This window comes from Pipistrellus kuhlii, unplaced genomic scaffold (genome assembly GCF_014108245.1).
Source record: "Pipistrellus kuhlii isolate mPipKuh1 unplaced genomic scaffold, mPipKuh1.p scaffold_m20_p_31, whole genome shotgun sequence".
In the NCBI taxonomy this organism is placed as follows: domain Eukaryota; kingdom Metazoa; phylum Chordata; class Mammalia; order Chiroptera; family Vespertilionidae; genus Pipistrellus; species Pipistrellus kuhlii.
The window spans coordinates 3,387,829-3,402,527 of record NW_023425531.1 but is presented as its reverse complement, the minus strand read 5'-3'; the positions used below and the strand labels follow the sequence as shown (position 1 = coordinate 3,402,527).

Genomic DNA, 14,699 nt, shown 5'->3' with positions numbered 1-14,699 from the left:
ACTCCGCTGCGTTTCCATCACAATGACAGTTTATGACTGTTCAGTAAACCATTCGGCCCACGATTTAGGCTGGATTTTAGATTTTGGCCCCTTCTCTGATTGAGTTCACACCCCTACTCTATGTGGTTCGCCTAGGGTTTGAAAGCAAGCAACTGACTCTAAGGCAGAGTTCTTAGCTACCACCCTGTACCAGGAGAAGAAGAAAGGAGGGGCATTTCCCCAGAAGGTCCCTTCCCCTCCACACAGCTCATGTAGCTACACAATCAAACAATGATCAGTGGCTTCAGAGTTCAGAATTGATCTGTAGTCCGACATAGATGTTAGCAAAGTCCTAGAGCAGAATCCCAATGGAATGAGTCTGACAGTGAAAAGGTAAGAACGCAGCTCATGGACCGAGGTAGGCAGGCAGAAGGGGAAAGTGGACATCTGTACCCCATAAGATGGGAAGCTAAGACTGTCTACCCAAGGTGCCGGCAAAAGAAATGAAGATTTATGTTATTTTTTTAGAAATTGGAAAGGTAATCAATGAAGGGTGGGGTGAGTTTGCTAAACCCTCACCTATTGTGGCAGGAAGTCAATGGATTATAAATCAAGAAATGAAGGGCAAACATATTACTTAGAGGTTTGGACAGAACCACCAGAGGAACCGCGCCAGGAACGGTTCACTCTGAGCAGAGGACGCGGGGTGAGGAAGTGGGAGCACCGAGGCGAAGCTTGTCATTAAAACCCCTTCTACAAGGCCTGACACTTACACAGCGTGCGTGAGTAACGTCTGAATAAACGGTAAGATAAAAGCTTTTGATTAAAGTATGAAGTTTTAACTTGAAGAGAAAGGTATGACCTCTCTAATCTTTCTGACTTAGTAGAGCAGAAAACTAGGGCAATGAGATTTATCAGATAATTACTGAACTGGCATAGCAGCCATTTGGGGTGAGGAGATGAGCCGGTAGTGAGGGTGGAGGGGAAACCTTGCTTTGTCTTTTTTTGTTTTAAAAATTTTGATTGAAATGTGTTTTGTGTTACTCTTATATTAAAAGTATTTTCATTAAGAAATACAATAGGAAAACTATGCCACTCAAAAGAAGGTGACAGAAGTTAAATACACAGGAGTTTTTTAAAAAGAGAGGGAGGGCGCAGTCACTCAGCGTGTCTCCCTGGTCTCTGGAGGCGGGCTTCCGGCTTGCCCCTTCCCTCTGCCTGAGGACCAGAACCCGGGAGGCTGGCTCCCGTTCCGCTCCAGCTCCCGCTCTTGGGAGATCAGCTCGCCTCTGTGGACCCTACACATGTTGCTTTTCTGTGCATTTGGCAGGAGGGTTCTGAGCACCTACTGTAGGCCGGGCGGCCTGGGGACACGCAGCCCTGAGGGCCTTTCTGTCCAAGGCGGCCCCCCCCCCCCCCCCGGCAGCCCCCAGGCCCAGGAGCACCCTGCACATCCGCTGGGTCACTCCTCAGTGTCTTCCCTACACGTCTGAACTTCCCAGAGACAGGAGCGTGTCTGCCGAATACTGTGTCAAGCACATAGTAGGTGTTCAGGAGGTACCTACAGTGACATGGCTGAAGTTGTCCCCAAAGGCAAACCACACACTCCGTACCCCCTAAGGCTCTGCAGGCTGGGAAGGGCCTGGGGAGAAGATGCATGTGGGCGGAGCAGGCTGGAGCCTGAGCAGGGAGGCCGCCAGGAGGACAACGGCCTCGGACTCAGTGCCGGCCTCCCACACTGCTGTCCTGCCTGTGCCTATCTTCCACGTGAGACACTTAACACTGACAACGGCCGCCTCGTCCTCGGGGAAGGACGACAATGGCCAGGAGACGCCGTGCAGCTGGTGTGGTCTTGGAGGAATGGGCCAGGATGAGGCGAGGCTGAGCGGTGAAGCTGGGGGAGTGGGGTCACAGGAAGTGCCCTTCTGTTCAGGAGCACAGTTGAAGGGGAAGGCTGGGACATGGTGACCTCCAGAACACGTCCCCGGGCCCAGTCAGTTCTTACAACTTCCTTCAAGACCTGCCGACCGGCGCCAGGGCCTGGGCTTCTGTGCCGCTCCCCTCCTCTCCTAGCCCACGGCTCCTGACCACCCCCTCCCCCCCACACACACACCCTCACCTCTGGCCTCTGCTTTCGATGTTCTTCTGCCCAGAGCCGCCTGAGTGGCTCCTCATCTCCCCCACACTTTGGTTAAAGGTCACCTTCTCAGGGGACCCTGCCTCAGCCACACTGTTTACCATGTCACCCTCCTTCCCACCAGCCCACCCTCCTGCCTGAGGGCCTTTGGCGAAAGCCTAGGGCTGGGACTCTGCCTGGACCCTTACCTTGGAGCTCGGGGGTGGGGTGGGGGGCTCAGACCTTAGTGTCTCTGGGACCAGGCCCTGCCATCTCCCCTGCGGGAGCAGGAGCGAGGCTGCAGGGAAAAGCAGAGGAACACTGATCCCGGACTGGACGCACATCATGGCCTCTTGATCTGATCCTTTTACTTTTCTCTAAACATGAACAGCTCTTGGAGTGCGAGCCAGTGTCGTCTTGGGTGAAAAGTACTATTTTGAAAAACCGGACTAACTTGCTAGGACCTATTTTAAGGCCTTTTAAGCTGCTAAACTGTCCCCCGGCTCTGCGTCCTGTCATTGGGAAGGGGGATGAGTTGCGGTGAGGACGCATCCCTATGAGCTGCTCTTTGCCCAAACCAGTTTCCGCGGGGATGGCAGTCTTACACTGGAGAGGAGGTGGCAGACCCCAATTACCAGCATCGCTTTGACTTAACCGGTCGGTGTGATCGCAGTTCAAAGCAGCTGCACGGATGCGGAATAGGATATGCTGCAGATGGACAGGTTCTAGCTATGGAAGACGCTAGAACAGAAACAGTGTCTGGTGGGCGCGCACAGTGTAACCCTCCTCTCCTCCCGCAGGGCTGCACCAGACCACTAGCCATTCCTAATCGAGGCTGTGGGACTCCTCTGCGTTATCTTTGAGGAAAAGATGGAAAATAAGGGATGGAGAACTAACGTTGAGATTTTTAAAACTATGGAGTCCGATGGCCCCGAGCTGCAGGCTCCTGCGTCACCCACAGAGCAGCGCTTCCGAGGGAGGTCTGTAAGCATCAGGACCAAAGAGCTACTGCCAGAGGTTAGAGGGGTCGCAGAGTTCAAGGTGAGTGAGTGACCTCAAGAAGCACATCCAGTGCACGTCCCCTGGGCCTGTGTCATGTGCCAAGGCTCTGGCTCTAGGCTGGGGTCCTGGGAGTGTGGCTGAGAAGCAGCGTTTTGATGGTGATGAGCTAGTAGACAATGCCTCTCTGCAGTGTGCAGAGGAAAGGGGGGTAGATGGTGTCAGGGCTTGCCAGCCCCATGCCCCTCTCGGCTGCCCACGCCAGGACTGCTGAGGCCACGGTCACGGAGAATCAGGCCTGGTGGGGCATTGGTCAAGGCAGGTCTGGTGGTGTCCAAGGTGGGTTTGGTCCTCTGAGCTCTGCACTGGAATCGGCTGCAGACCACTAAGCCAGAGTCATCAGACAGAAACCTTGACCCCTGCCTGACACAGACTCTAAAACCCAAATGAGTCAAATGATGGTGTGCCCAAGTCCAGTCCTCAGGAAGCGGGACTGCCACAAACACCATGGCACCCCAGGTTTGCAGCTCCCTGTCCTCATGCAGAGTTTGCCCGCATATCCGATAATGTGCTCACCTGCCAGCAGTCAGACTTTCTGGGAAAGAAACGGTTCTAAATTCTAATGATCGATGTTGCCTTTAAAAAAAAGTATATTTGATCTCCAGTATATTTTTTAAAATATGTTTTTATTGACTTCAGAGAGAAAGGGAGAGGGAGGGAGAGAGAAACATCAATGATGAAAGAGAATCATTGATTGGTTGCCTCCTGCACGCCCCCTACTGGAGATTGAGCCCTCAGCCTGAGCAAGTGCCCTTGACCGGAATTGAACCCAGGACTGGGCCCTTCAGCCCGCAGGCACTGAGCCAAACTGGCTAGAGCCAGAGGTGCTGTATTTTTGCAGCCTAGTGCCAAAACATCTAAATCTAGTTAGTTCTGCCATTTCTTTCCCTTGACCTTGCTTTCTGGATTTGGAATAAAAATTGGCAAAGGTTGGGTTTATTATTTTTCACAATATTTCTAGCTGAGTGGTTCAGAGTCAGTGACTGACAGGAAAGACTGCAGGCAGCGCAGGGGATTCAGCCGTATTTGTTTATCCCCGTGCCTGGGGCGTGGCAATGACAGCAGCACAGGTGGGGCGGGGTCCCAGCTCTGCCTCCTTCCAACCACGACCTCTCTGGCTCTGTGCTTCCTCCTTTGTAAACGGGGGACAACAGAAGTATCTACTTCCTGAGAAGGTGCAAGGATTGGATGACTAATATGTGTCAAGTGCTTACATGTGCCTGGCATGTATTGTGTGGCTGATACACACATAAATAAATACTCAGGGATTAGCCTAGAAGTGGGTGCTCACAGCTTGGCCCAGAGAAGGTGTTTATTAAGACTAGCTATTTATCACTTCACTGCTTCCTAGTCATCTCTTCCTGGGATTCTCATGGCCCGTCCTCTCCTACGGCTTCTTTGGAAGCAGGTGAGCATCCACATTGGCGTCTCACCTGCATGCTGACTCCGGGAAAAGGGGAAGAGCTCCCCTTGACTGGGCTCCCGAGCAAACTCAGGAAGCAGCCCGCAGGTGCCTTGCAGAGAGCTCTCAGACCAAGAGCTTCTAGTCTCGACCTTGCTGTTTCCCTGCATCAGCTGGGAGCATGCCTCCGGACCTCCCCGCGCTGGCCTGACCCTGACTTCCCCTCCTTGGCGCTCACCGCTCCTCTGCCCCTGTCCGGAAGGAAGTGCCAGTGCTCCTCAGGGTTCTGCCACGTTCCCTCCTGTGTCCCCTGGGTTGCCTCTGACACTTCTGCACTTTCATGTCTTCAATTACCACCTGTGTCTGGGAAATACCAAGTGTCATTTCAGCCTTCACCTTTATCCTACGCTCTCTATCGGCGATTCTTCACATTTTTGGAGTGTGAGAATCCCTCCATGGAAGTGCACACTCACATGTTTTTCTTGAAGTCTCATGAGCATACGGAGCCCTACGCACAGAGCTACTAGTACATGCAGCCCCGATACCGGCTCCTGTGGTGGCCTCACTCTCCCCCTCCCCTCAGCAGCTGTGTCTGCTGGTCTACCTTTAATCTCTCATGTCATTTCCTCTTTCTGCCATCGGAACCTTGCCTCCCTAAGCTTTCTTCTCTTCCCAGCCCCAAAAGATGTTGTTTCATGCCTATTTGGTCAGGGGCTGGAGACCATTACAGAGAGGGGGTTCATACTGACTTTCAGCTTCTCAGAAAAGGGCCCAGGACCCCGGAGCAGAGAACTGAGAGAGAGGTCTCAGGAAAGAAGAGATAACACAACAGAATACCTGATCAGACGAAGAGTCTCTGAGAAAGGCAAGAAAAAGTGTGGTTCGATGCTCTTGGAAAAATAAAGGACACTTCCAGAAGTAAAATGTTATTATAAATTTCTGCAATAGCTGTCACACTTCTTCAGTGGCAGTAACTAACTGTTCTGGGCTCTGCAGTCTGGGCAGAAAACTTGGGGATACTAAGTAGGTATTTATGAAATCGGAAGCAAATTCCACACATGTTTTAATGGCAACATTCAAAATTATAGGTGCTGAAATTTGAATTTCTTATTTCTGTGTGTTGTGAAATATTATTTGATATTATTTAATTTTTCAACCAACCATTTAGAAATGTACAACATATTCTTAGCCTGTGCACTGTCCAAAAATAGGTGATGTGCTGATTTCTGTGCATGGGCCAGAGTTTGCCAACCCTGAGATGAATGTCTCACGTTCTCCACAGCGCTGAGTCTCACACTTCCATCATTTCAGAGGCAAAGCTTGAAGTAGGTCCTGTTTATTTGATGAGTCTCAAATTAGTGGCGTATAAATGTGTCACTGTCCTATCTTTTGACTGTGTTATATCCAACCCCTCATTTCTTCAATGATATCTTGGGCATATTTTATAACTTTCCAGCCTCTTTTGGTTGTTAAAACCTCCAGTTACATATCTGATTGTATCCCTGACCCTCCCTCTCTTACATGCTGACAGCTTCGGCATGCTGTGCTAGGGAGCAGGGAGCAGGAGGAGAAAGAAGGCCACGTGTCACTCGGCTGGGTGAAGATGCCAGCCTCTGTGGTTCACTGTTGCCGCTTCCCCAGCCGGCACTGATGGCCAGGGCTCTGTGTGGCAGGAGACACGTGCCCTGGTTAGGGAGGCCCTGGGGCTTTCCCCCTGCCACCTTCTTCTCTGATGTGGGCCACTTGGGTTGGTCCAGGCTTTTCCATCCCCATTGGCTCCCACCACTGACACAGCTCAGGGCCCCACACTGCTGAGCCCGTGGTACCCCATGAGCTTAGTAACAGGCCCTCCTCCCTTTAGACAGACTCCCTGTGGACCAAGGTGCATGGCTTGGGAGTGGAGTGTGGGATGGCTCTCAGCCCCTGCAGACCCTAAGCCCAGCAATCCTGGGCAGGGCAACATCTTCGTAAACGCCCTGCAGCCCTGGCTGGGCCTTCTTGCCTAGCGGGTTGCTCTGTTGGGTGGAGCACTGACAAGACGGCTAAAGCTCAGCCATCCACTATTGGGCCCCCTGAACTCCCAGACCTCCCCATTTCGAACAGGCGGCCCTACTGCCAGCCCTCCCTCCGCCCTGGCGCTTCCCTCCACATCGTGTGAAGTAGGCACAGGAGCAGAGGGGCAGCCGTGCTGCCTAAGAAGCATGCAGTCCAGGAATGGCATGCCATCTCTTTTCCAGGCACCCTCGATCTTGAATTCTTCTTAGAATCATCAAGGAACTAAAGGTATTGGGAGGAAGGACAGCGGTATGAGATTGCTGACATCATTTGTCTTAGCCAGTGGATAGTGTCTAAAATGACTACTGGTCAAGGACTACTGGTCCACACATTATGTAGAATATGAAGGAACGAAGGGACCACAAGCAGGACTAGGACAGACTGTTGAGAGCCCTTGCTACTTTCATTTTCTTCTCTTGCAGGCGAGGAGACTCGTGCTTAGAGGTTAAATGACTTCTGAGGTCTCACGGCTCATAAACGGGGGACCCAGGTAAGAACTCGTGCCTACCTGGCCTCGAGCGCCCGCTGTCTGACATTCCTGTGGTCTCTCAGGAATGATGAAGGGCCATGTGCTCCTACAAGGCCTGAGAAAGTGGGCTCTGGCAGAGTGGTGCGGACGGGGGGAATGAAAACAGCATTGGGTTTTGTAGGCTTCTCTTTAACCTCAGAAGCATTGGCTCACTGGGGGCACTTCCACATGTCAGAGTATAATTTTCAAGTTGTAAGAAACACCATTCTCTTAAAATGCACAGGGAATTCATGTCACGTTTTATTTAACACATCGGCGAGGGAACCAGCAGAATGACAAAGCTGGTTCAGAGGTGGATGCTATATATTTTTTTCATTGGAAGTATTCGGAAATAAGATAGCTAAGTTAGATATAAAACTGATTAATGTCCTAGAGGTTAGGCAATAAATCCACAACATCTGTGTTTATCTCCTCTAATGAATAGAAATCATTTGGGTCTTTACTGTATCTTCTGGAGCTTTCCACAACTCAACATGCAACTGCAGCTGGCCTTGCCTTCACAGTAAAGCTCAGTCAGACAGTGTTACGTTCCCTGAGAATCAGAGGGCTCCGTGGGTAAGCTTGTTGGACTCTGCTCTCTGAGAACATTAACAGGACATACCATCTTTTTGCCCCATTTCTTGTTTTATTTCTTCCTGATGCATGTTGGTAACCTTCACTGGTCACCCAGCAATGGAATGCAAATCACTTGCCTTTATTCTAACAAAATTTCAATGGTGATCAGAAATCTCTTCAGGTGTCTACTTCCTAAGTCCTAGAGCCAGAAGGTAGGGGGCCTGGGTTTCAGATAGAAAGAAGATGAGTAGCTTCTTTCCACCCATGGTGACTCATCTTGGAGTAAGATTCCAAATGTTTAAACACCAGGAGGACACAAGACCTGCCGATCAGGACAGGTGCTTCCACAGGGCTGGAGCAGGAGCACGGTGGCCTTGCTGGGCCAGGTCTAACCCTTTATTTGATGGGTCTTATAGATGTCTGGGAGGATCCAGAAAAGGCTATGGTGGGGTTGGGAGGGCGGGGGAGGTGATGTGGGGACGGGGGACTTGGACCAGGAGCTGTTTACCAACAAGTAGGGAAATAGTTAAACATTTTAATAACATGTTTGTCTATACTAACATGTTCTGGCTGATGTTAGTCAAGCTCACACCCTCCGAATCCTGCCACCATGCCAATCCTGACCCACCCCCAAGCACACTCCTGGCCATCTTTCCCATCCTCCCCCAAGACTCCAGTTCACTTCTCTCTCTCTTTTATTTTTAAAATATATTTTATTGATTTTCTACAGAGAGGAAGAGAGAGGGATAGATAGTTAGAAACATCGATGAGAGAGAATCATCGATCAGCTGCCTCTTGCACACCCCCCACTGAGGATGTGCCCGCGACCAAGGTACATGCCCTTGACCGGAATCAAACCTGGGACCTTTCAGTCCGCAAGCCGACACTCTATCCACTGAGCCAAACCGGTTTCGGCTCACTTCTCTCTTCTATCTGCCTCTTGGGCTTTAGGGACAAGGATGGACAGTGCAGGAACAAGAGCAGGGTCAGGGGTAGGGAAGAGAGTAAGAGGGTACTGAAGTATTCTGTACCCATGTCCAGGGGAAGGAACAGCATTAGATCAGAGCCAGGAGGCACAGAATGACTCCTTGATGCCATTTTTTAAGCTCTAAGGATATAGCAGCGCCACCAAACGACAAGAATCTCTGTCTTCTCGAGTTTACAGTCTACCGGGGGAAGCTCAGCGACAGGAGCAGTGTACATCAATGCCTGTGACAGCACCTAGCACGGGGCTGAGCACACAGGAAATACTCAGGCAGTGCTCTGTCCCTCCCTCACCCCGGCCCAGCCACATCTTTGCAGCTTCCCCGAGGCTTCTGAGCACATCAATAACGCTGGCACCCCATCTGGCTGAACAAGTCAACCATCTGGAGATTTGGAAATATGGGGGAACTTCTAATGATGGGCTATTTTTTTCCTAGTTTTTCAGCCAGATGTTTGATGTCATTCAGGCCCATCTGTAGCAGAAATAGTTTATTGAAACACTTTTCCATAATTTTAATTTCCCTGTCTTAAAATCCTAAGTGGGCTTTCTTTTCTTAGTAGAAAATTTTTTTAATGCATCAAAAAAGTGATTGTCGACTAATGAAGAGCAATTCAGTAATCAACGGTAAAACCATAAGAAATTTGAATTAAAAGGACTGGCAGCCCAGGGGTCAAATTCAGCTGCAGGGTAAGTTTGATTTGGCTGACACCATGTTTTTAAAAAGTTGACCTAATTGCCCACGTTTTAAAAATCAAAAGAGTTTCTATCTGACATTTAAAAATTTGAATTATTGAACCAAATTGGTACACATTTCACCACGGTAAAGATCAACTTAATCTACGTAGTAATTGTCCCTTAGATGGGGCTCGAGTGCCCCAATTTGCCACAGTCCCCACCACTCTCTATTGCCCCACACTGAGACGAAGTTTGTTACCATACCTCTTCTTAAACTCACTGCTACTCTCTGCCCCCCTCATAGAACTGGAGTAAGAGGACTGTGAAATGCCCCTTTTCACACTTTCCATCACCTGCCTGGTCCACACGGAAATTTGGGTTTGGTACACCTTAATCTAATCTGAAGCTCCCATTTTAGATTTGCATAAAGCGAGGTCCAAACAAGGAAAAGAACATACACAACTGACATAACACTTAGTGACAGAAATGGGATTAGCTGCCGGGGCTCCTCACCCCTAGGCAGTGCAGTGCTCTTCCCACTATCTACGCATGCCGCTTTGATGGTCCCGAGGGCTTCACGGTTTTCCCCGTGAGAGGGTCACGTGTAACACAGTTCCCATTCACATTCGCACACTGCTCCTGAGAGCCCGAGCAGGCTGGGCTCTGCTCTGAGTGCCTAGCGTGCTTTCCAGATAACAAGCCAGGCATTGGCTTTGGTTTCCCAGTGTGGGTGTCTCTACATGGGTCGATGGCTTTTTCATTCAAAGCATGTCCTTTGCTGCGTCTGAGTTTGTGCCTGTCTGGTGGCTCCCGTGCCTGCAGACGCTGCACAGGCACGCTGGGTGTTCTGGAAACTGGAGCGTCTGAATGGCAAGGCCCATGGGTCTGGGCGTCCTCACAAGCCAAGTGTTCCTGCCAGTCGCAGCCGGTCCACCAGAGCACGAGGTAACACTCTCCAGCCAATGCAACCTGGCTTAGGTGCAGTAGCAACTGCCAAGTGAAGGTGGGTGACCCTGGGAAAGTTACATAACTTCTCCAGCCTCAGTTTCCTCGTCTGTAAAATAAGGGTGATGGTACTAATACCTATAGTGTGGGGCTTATTTGAAGATGGAAGTTAATTTTTTAAAATTCTTAGAACAGCCCTAACACCTAGTGAATGCCAGCAAGACATTCTGGTGGGTGATGGGAATGAACCCTGGGAACACAGACTCTCTGACTCCACAGTCACCTAGGCCCATTGGAGTTACTCAGTCACCTGTCCCTTGACTTGATAACTGCTTGGAGGACTTTTAGGAAATTCAGACTCCAGCGACCCACTGCCAACCTATGGACGCAGAGAATCTAGTTGTGGGGCCTGATAACCTATTCTTTTAAAGCTCCTTATGTGATTCTGATGGCCACCCAGGTTTGGAGGCCATGGATGCACTTGAATATCTTTCTGATATTTGAATACTTTGGTGGTGGGCAACTCATAGCCTCTGAAAGCTCCCCATTCTGCAGGGGGCACGTTTTTAGATTGAGGCCAAACCTGTTTACCTCAAGCTCCCACTTCTACCCCCTGGAGGCCACGCAGAACACTTAAAATCTCTTTTTCATATGAGAGCTCTGCAGACATTGCAGACAGCTGTCATATTCCTGCCGAGCATTCTCTTCTTTTGGACAAAATGGCCATAGTCTCTCATGGGGGAAAAAAGTATGGATGAACCGACTCTTCTAATTTGTGATATAAAAAAAATGAGTAACAAGACTCCATACCCTTACTATCCTTTGACACTTAAAGGACCAGAAAAAATGAGGATGTTGAGGCTCTGGAAGGCAGGAGATACCCAATGGGAGGGTGGCTGTGCACCTGCATTTCATCAGCATGGCTCCGTCTGCTGCACGTGCCACGCAGAGGCCAGACACTCCAACACTCCATGTGGTCAGTACATGAAGGCAAATCTTGGCTTCAGATTCAGCCAGGCCCGTCTAGGTGTTGGTAATATGGATGTACACACAGCTAAAATTTCATTGTGATTCATGAAAGTTTATGTGTCTTACTGTATTTGATACTTCAAAAATACAAACAAAAATGTAGCTGGACCAAATTTTACAGAGACTGCAACCAATTTTCTCAAAAGAATTCACCTGATCAAGGGCATGTCTTAGATTCACCAAATCCCACTGGATTCAAATTCTCACAGAATGCCCGGGTGGGGCTCTGATTCCTTGTGCCAACTGTTGGTGGAGAACATGATGCTGGAGAAAAGAGAAACCATCAGCTGAGAACTGCTGAGGGTTCCGGAACCCTAGGCCCTAAAGGGGAAATTGGTGTTTAATTGTGCGTTTCAAGGTTCAGTTCCTAGAGGCAGAAGAGTCGGGAATAACTGAAACAGGGTCTCCATGTGCAGTATCGGTTGTAGTCTCCGGTTTTATATGCCATCCCTGGAACCATGTAGGCATCAAAATATCCACAGCTTCACAAATGATAGCTCAATTCCTTATTGTCCATATAGGAAAGCGAATTATAAAATTTCCCTTAAGTAAATGACTTCACCAAATGCAGCCACAAACAACCACAAATGTTAGCTTCTTGTCAATATTTAGGGAAGAATTATTCTAGAATTTCCATCAGTACACTAGATACAATATGGGCTTTAGGTAGTGATAAGTAAAGGCCACTTATTCCAAATTAATAATTTCCCAAAATAATAAACTGAGAATTGAGAATGGCAAATGTCTTAAGGTCATACAGATAATTTGCAGCCTCACCCAGGCATTCTGACTTCACACACCGGGATCCTTCTTGCATTTAAAGGATTCCTTTCCCACCTGGACTTCCCACCAGTTGCAAATGTACATTGGAAACAGACTCAGTTGTAGTTACTCTTACAGGCAGGAGAGCAATTGTTCAGAGTGTCAGGACACGGGAAGAAGGCCAGGGAATGAAGCAATATTACACCAGCAAGTGATGTCATAGCATGACTTCCTAAGCGGCTGACATAAATGCAAGTCTTCAAGAAGCCCTGGCAAGTGCCAGCCAGTGAGAATGCAGGCTGGAGGACCAATGATGAGCAGGCAGAGGGAGCATATAGGGAATCAAGATTCTCTTACTCATCGCTGTGACAAGCTTCGCAGGTTCCCTAGAAGCCCAAGAAAAAACTCCCTTTTAACCCTTCAGTCCAAGGCCTTCCCTCAGGCACAGAGGCTCCAAAAGCTCCGATTTTGTTCTCTTTCTGCTCTCTTCCACCGACACCCAGCCATAGCCCAGTGATGCTGAGAGTGACTCCAGTGCAGTGAAAGCAAGTTTAATAGTGAGAAAGGCTGCCTAAGGGCTTGGCATTCCAAAATTGATCTGTCCTTTTCATCATAATTAAGCTGATTCTCAATTTTTAAAATTAGAACTGACAAGCTCCCATTCTTGGAGAATCAATCTTATGCAAATATCATGAAAACATATCTGTTGGATTTGGGGGAGATTTAGGAAAGAAGAAAGCTGTATACCAAATACCAACATTTCACTTTTGTTTTGATCCCCAAATAATAAAATGTATATTTATAAGGACATTTTCTTAAAGTGTGTGTGTGTGTGTGTGTGTGTGTGTGTGCATATGTGTGTGTGGGAGGGTTCATGCATGTTAGTCTGGAACTGGTTGGCAATGGAAGTTCATGAAAATATCTAGTGAGACCGAACTCATAAGGAACTGGTAAGACTATGTTGAGAAATAAGGAATAGCTTAGAGTGTATCAGGCTAGGTCAGGGGGTCTCTCTCCCTCTCTCTCTCCCCAGATCCCCCACTGAAACACAATTGAAGCAGAGCCAAAGACATCATCTCAAGCCAGAGAGCAAAGCGATGCACAAAATGATTCGAGATTTTGTATTTGAAGACTTTTCTTAATTGCAGAAGCTGCCTAGGTTGCTACAAAATCTCATCCCATGAAGCTTATACCAAAAACAATCAATAGCATCCAAACCCTTCACCCCACACCACATAGCATCAGTCTTGCTGGGAACAGTCTGGACACCTGCACCTTCTCAGCAATCATCGGAACCATTCTTTTCTCCCCACTCACTGCTTCTGCCTCCCCCGAGCCTCCAGTGGAATATTAAATATCAGAAACTGGGTTATTATTGAGAGGAATTTGCAAATACCTTCCAGGCAGCAGGTCCTCCACAGCCCCGAGTGTGTCATTACTTCTTCGTTCTTCCTGCTGGTTTCATTGTCACTTGTAGCTTTAGTCCTGCACACACCTCTGGAGTACAGCCAGTAGTCCGTGCCCACCGCGATGGTCATCAAACTAAAAGCTGCAAAGGCTCCCACAGTGGTGATCAACATCTGGATACCTCTGTCACACATCCTCATAATTCTTCATGGTATTCTGGGTGGCTGGGGGAAGAAGGGGAAGTTCAATGCCGGAGGAAAAAATCACCCTGCAGCTGGATAACCTAGGACTGGCTTTTTCAAAATTTCGGGTCTCCGTTTGTCAGCATCCACGGGGACTTTGGGAAAGCTGGGGTTTCCTGTCTGGAGCTGTCTCCGGTTCCCTGGTTCGCCTATGGCCCTCGGAAGGGTGCAGGCTCCAGGGGGTTGGTCCACATCACTGCTGCCTTCTGCGGGTCCCTGGGTTCCTTTCATTCCTCAGGAGATTGGTAAAAACGAGAGTCCGTGCAAGGCATGGCTCCGGAGCCTGGAGCTGCCAGTTCGGCTTGAGATGAGACTGGCTCCTCACAGCCCCGGGAGACTCAAGGCGAAGAAATCCAGAGAGGTCTCTGTGTGTGCGCGCTCGCGCGTGCGTGCGTGCATGTGTGTGTGTGTGTGTGTGTGTGCGCGCGCGAGCGCGCGCGCGTGTGCCGGGGGTGAGGGCGGATAGCAAAAAATAGCACTGCTGGGAGGCGAGCCGCTGCGAAGAGTGTTCACTGCTTCCCCTGCCTCCCAGGAAAGCTCTCCGCCTGCTGCCCACACCCCCGCTCAAACTGGAGAAGACAGTCGCGGGGCGGGGCCGGCGCTCTCAGTGGGGCAAAGGCCCGCGGTGCTGAACGGACAGCTCCCGCCGCCGCCCCGCCCGCCGCCGTAACGCCCGGGCTCGGGTTCGCGGTGCTGAACGGACAGCTCCCGGCCTGTCAGTCCCGCGGCTGCACCCCGCCCTTCTGGCGCCGGGGCTGCAGGAGGGTCTCCTCCCCGCGTCCTTCCCTGGCCGTTTCCAGGGTCGGTCTAAGCAAGCCCACGCTTCGCTCAAAGTTTGGGGAGCTGGGGCAATCGGAGCCGGCTCCTTGCACTGCAGCACAGCCCGGTCCCCACCCGCCTCCCGCAGGGTTAAGGAGAGGGGAAGGGGAAAGAAGCCCGCAGCGCACGCTGGCGCTCTC

The 14,699-nt window shown here is 50.0% G+C and overlaps 1 protein-coding gene across 2 annotated transcripts in view; it reads right to left on the bottom strand.

Annotated features, from left to right (window-relative positions):
* The window catches only part of CACNG3 (calcium voltage-gated channel auxiliary subunit gamma 3), a 70,621-nt gene extending 56,388 nt beyond the window's left edge, over nucleotides 1-14,233 (bottom strand). Inside the window, exon 1 of one of the 2 annotated variants that reach the window (XM_045570271.1) lies at nucleotides 13,488-14,233. In XM_045570271.1, coding sequence (XP_045426227.1) covers nucleotides 13,488-13,698 — 211 coding nt within the window. In that variant the 5' untranslated portion in view covers nucleotides 13,699-14,233. The remainder of the gene's footprint in view (nucleotides 1-13,487) is intronic. The other variant, XM_036460269.2, reaches the window with a different exon arrangement.
* Between the last annotated feature and the right edge of the window lie 466 nt (nucleotides 14,234-14,699).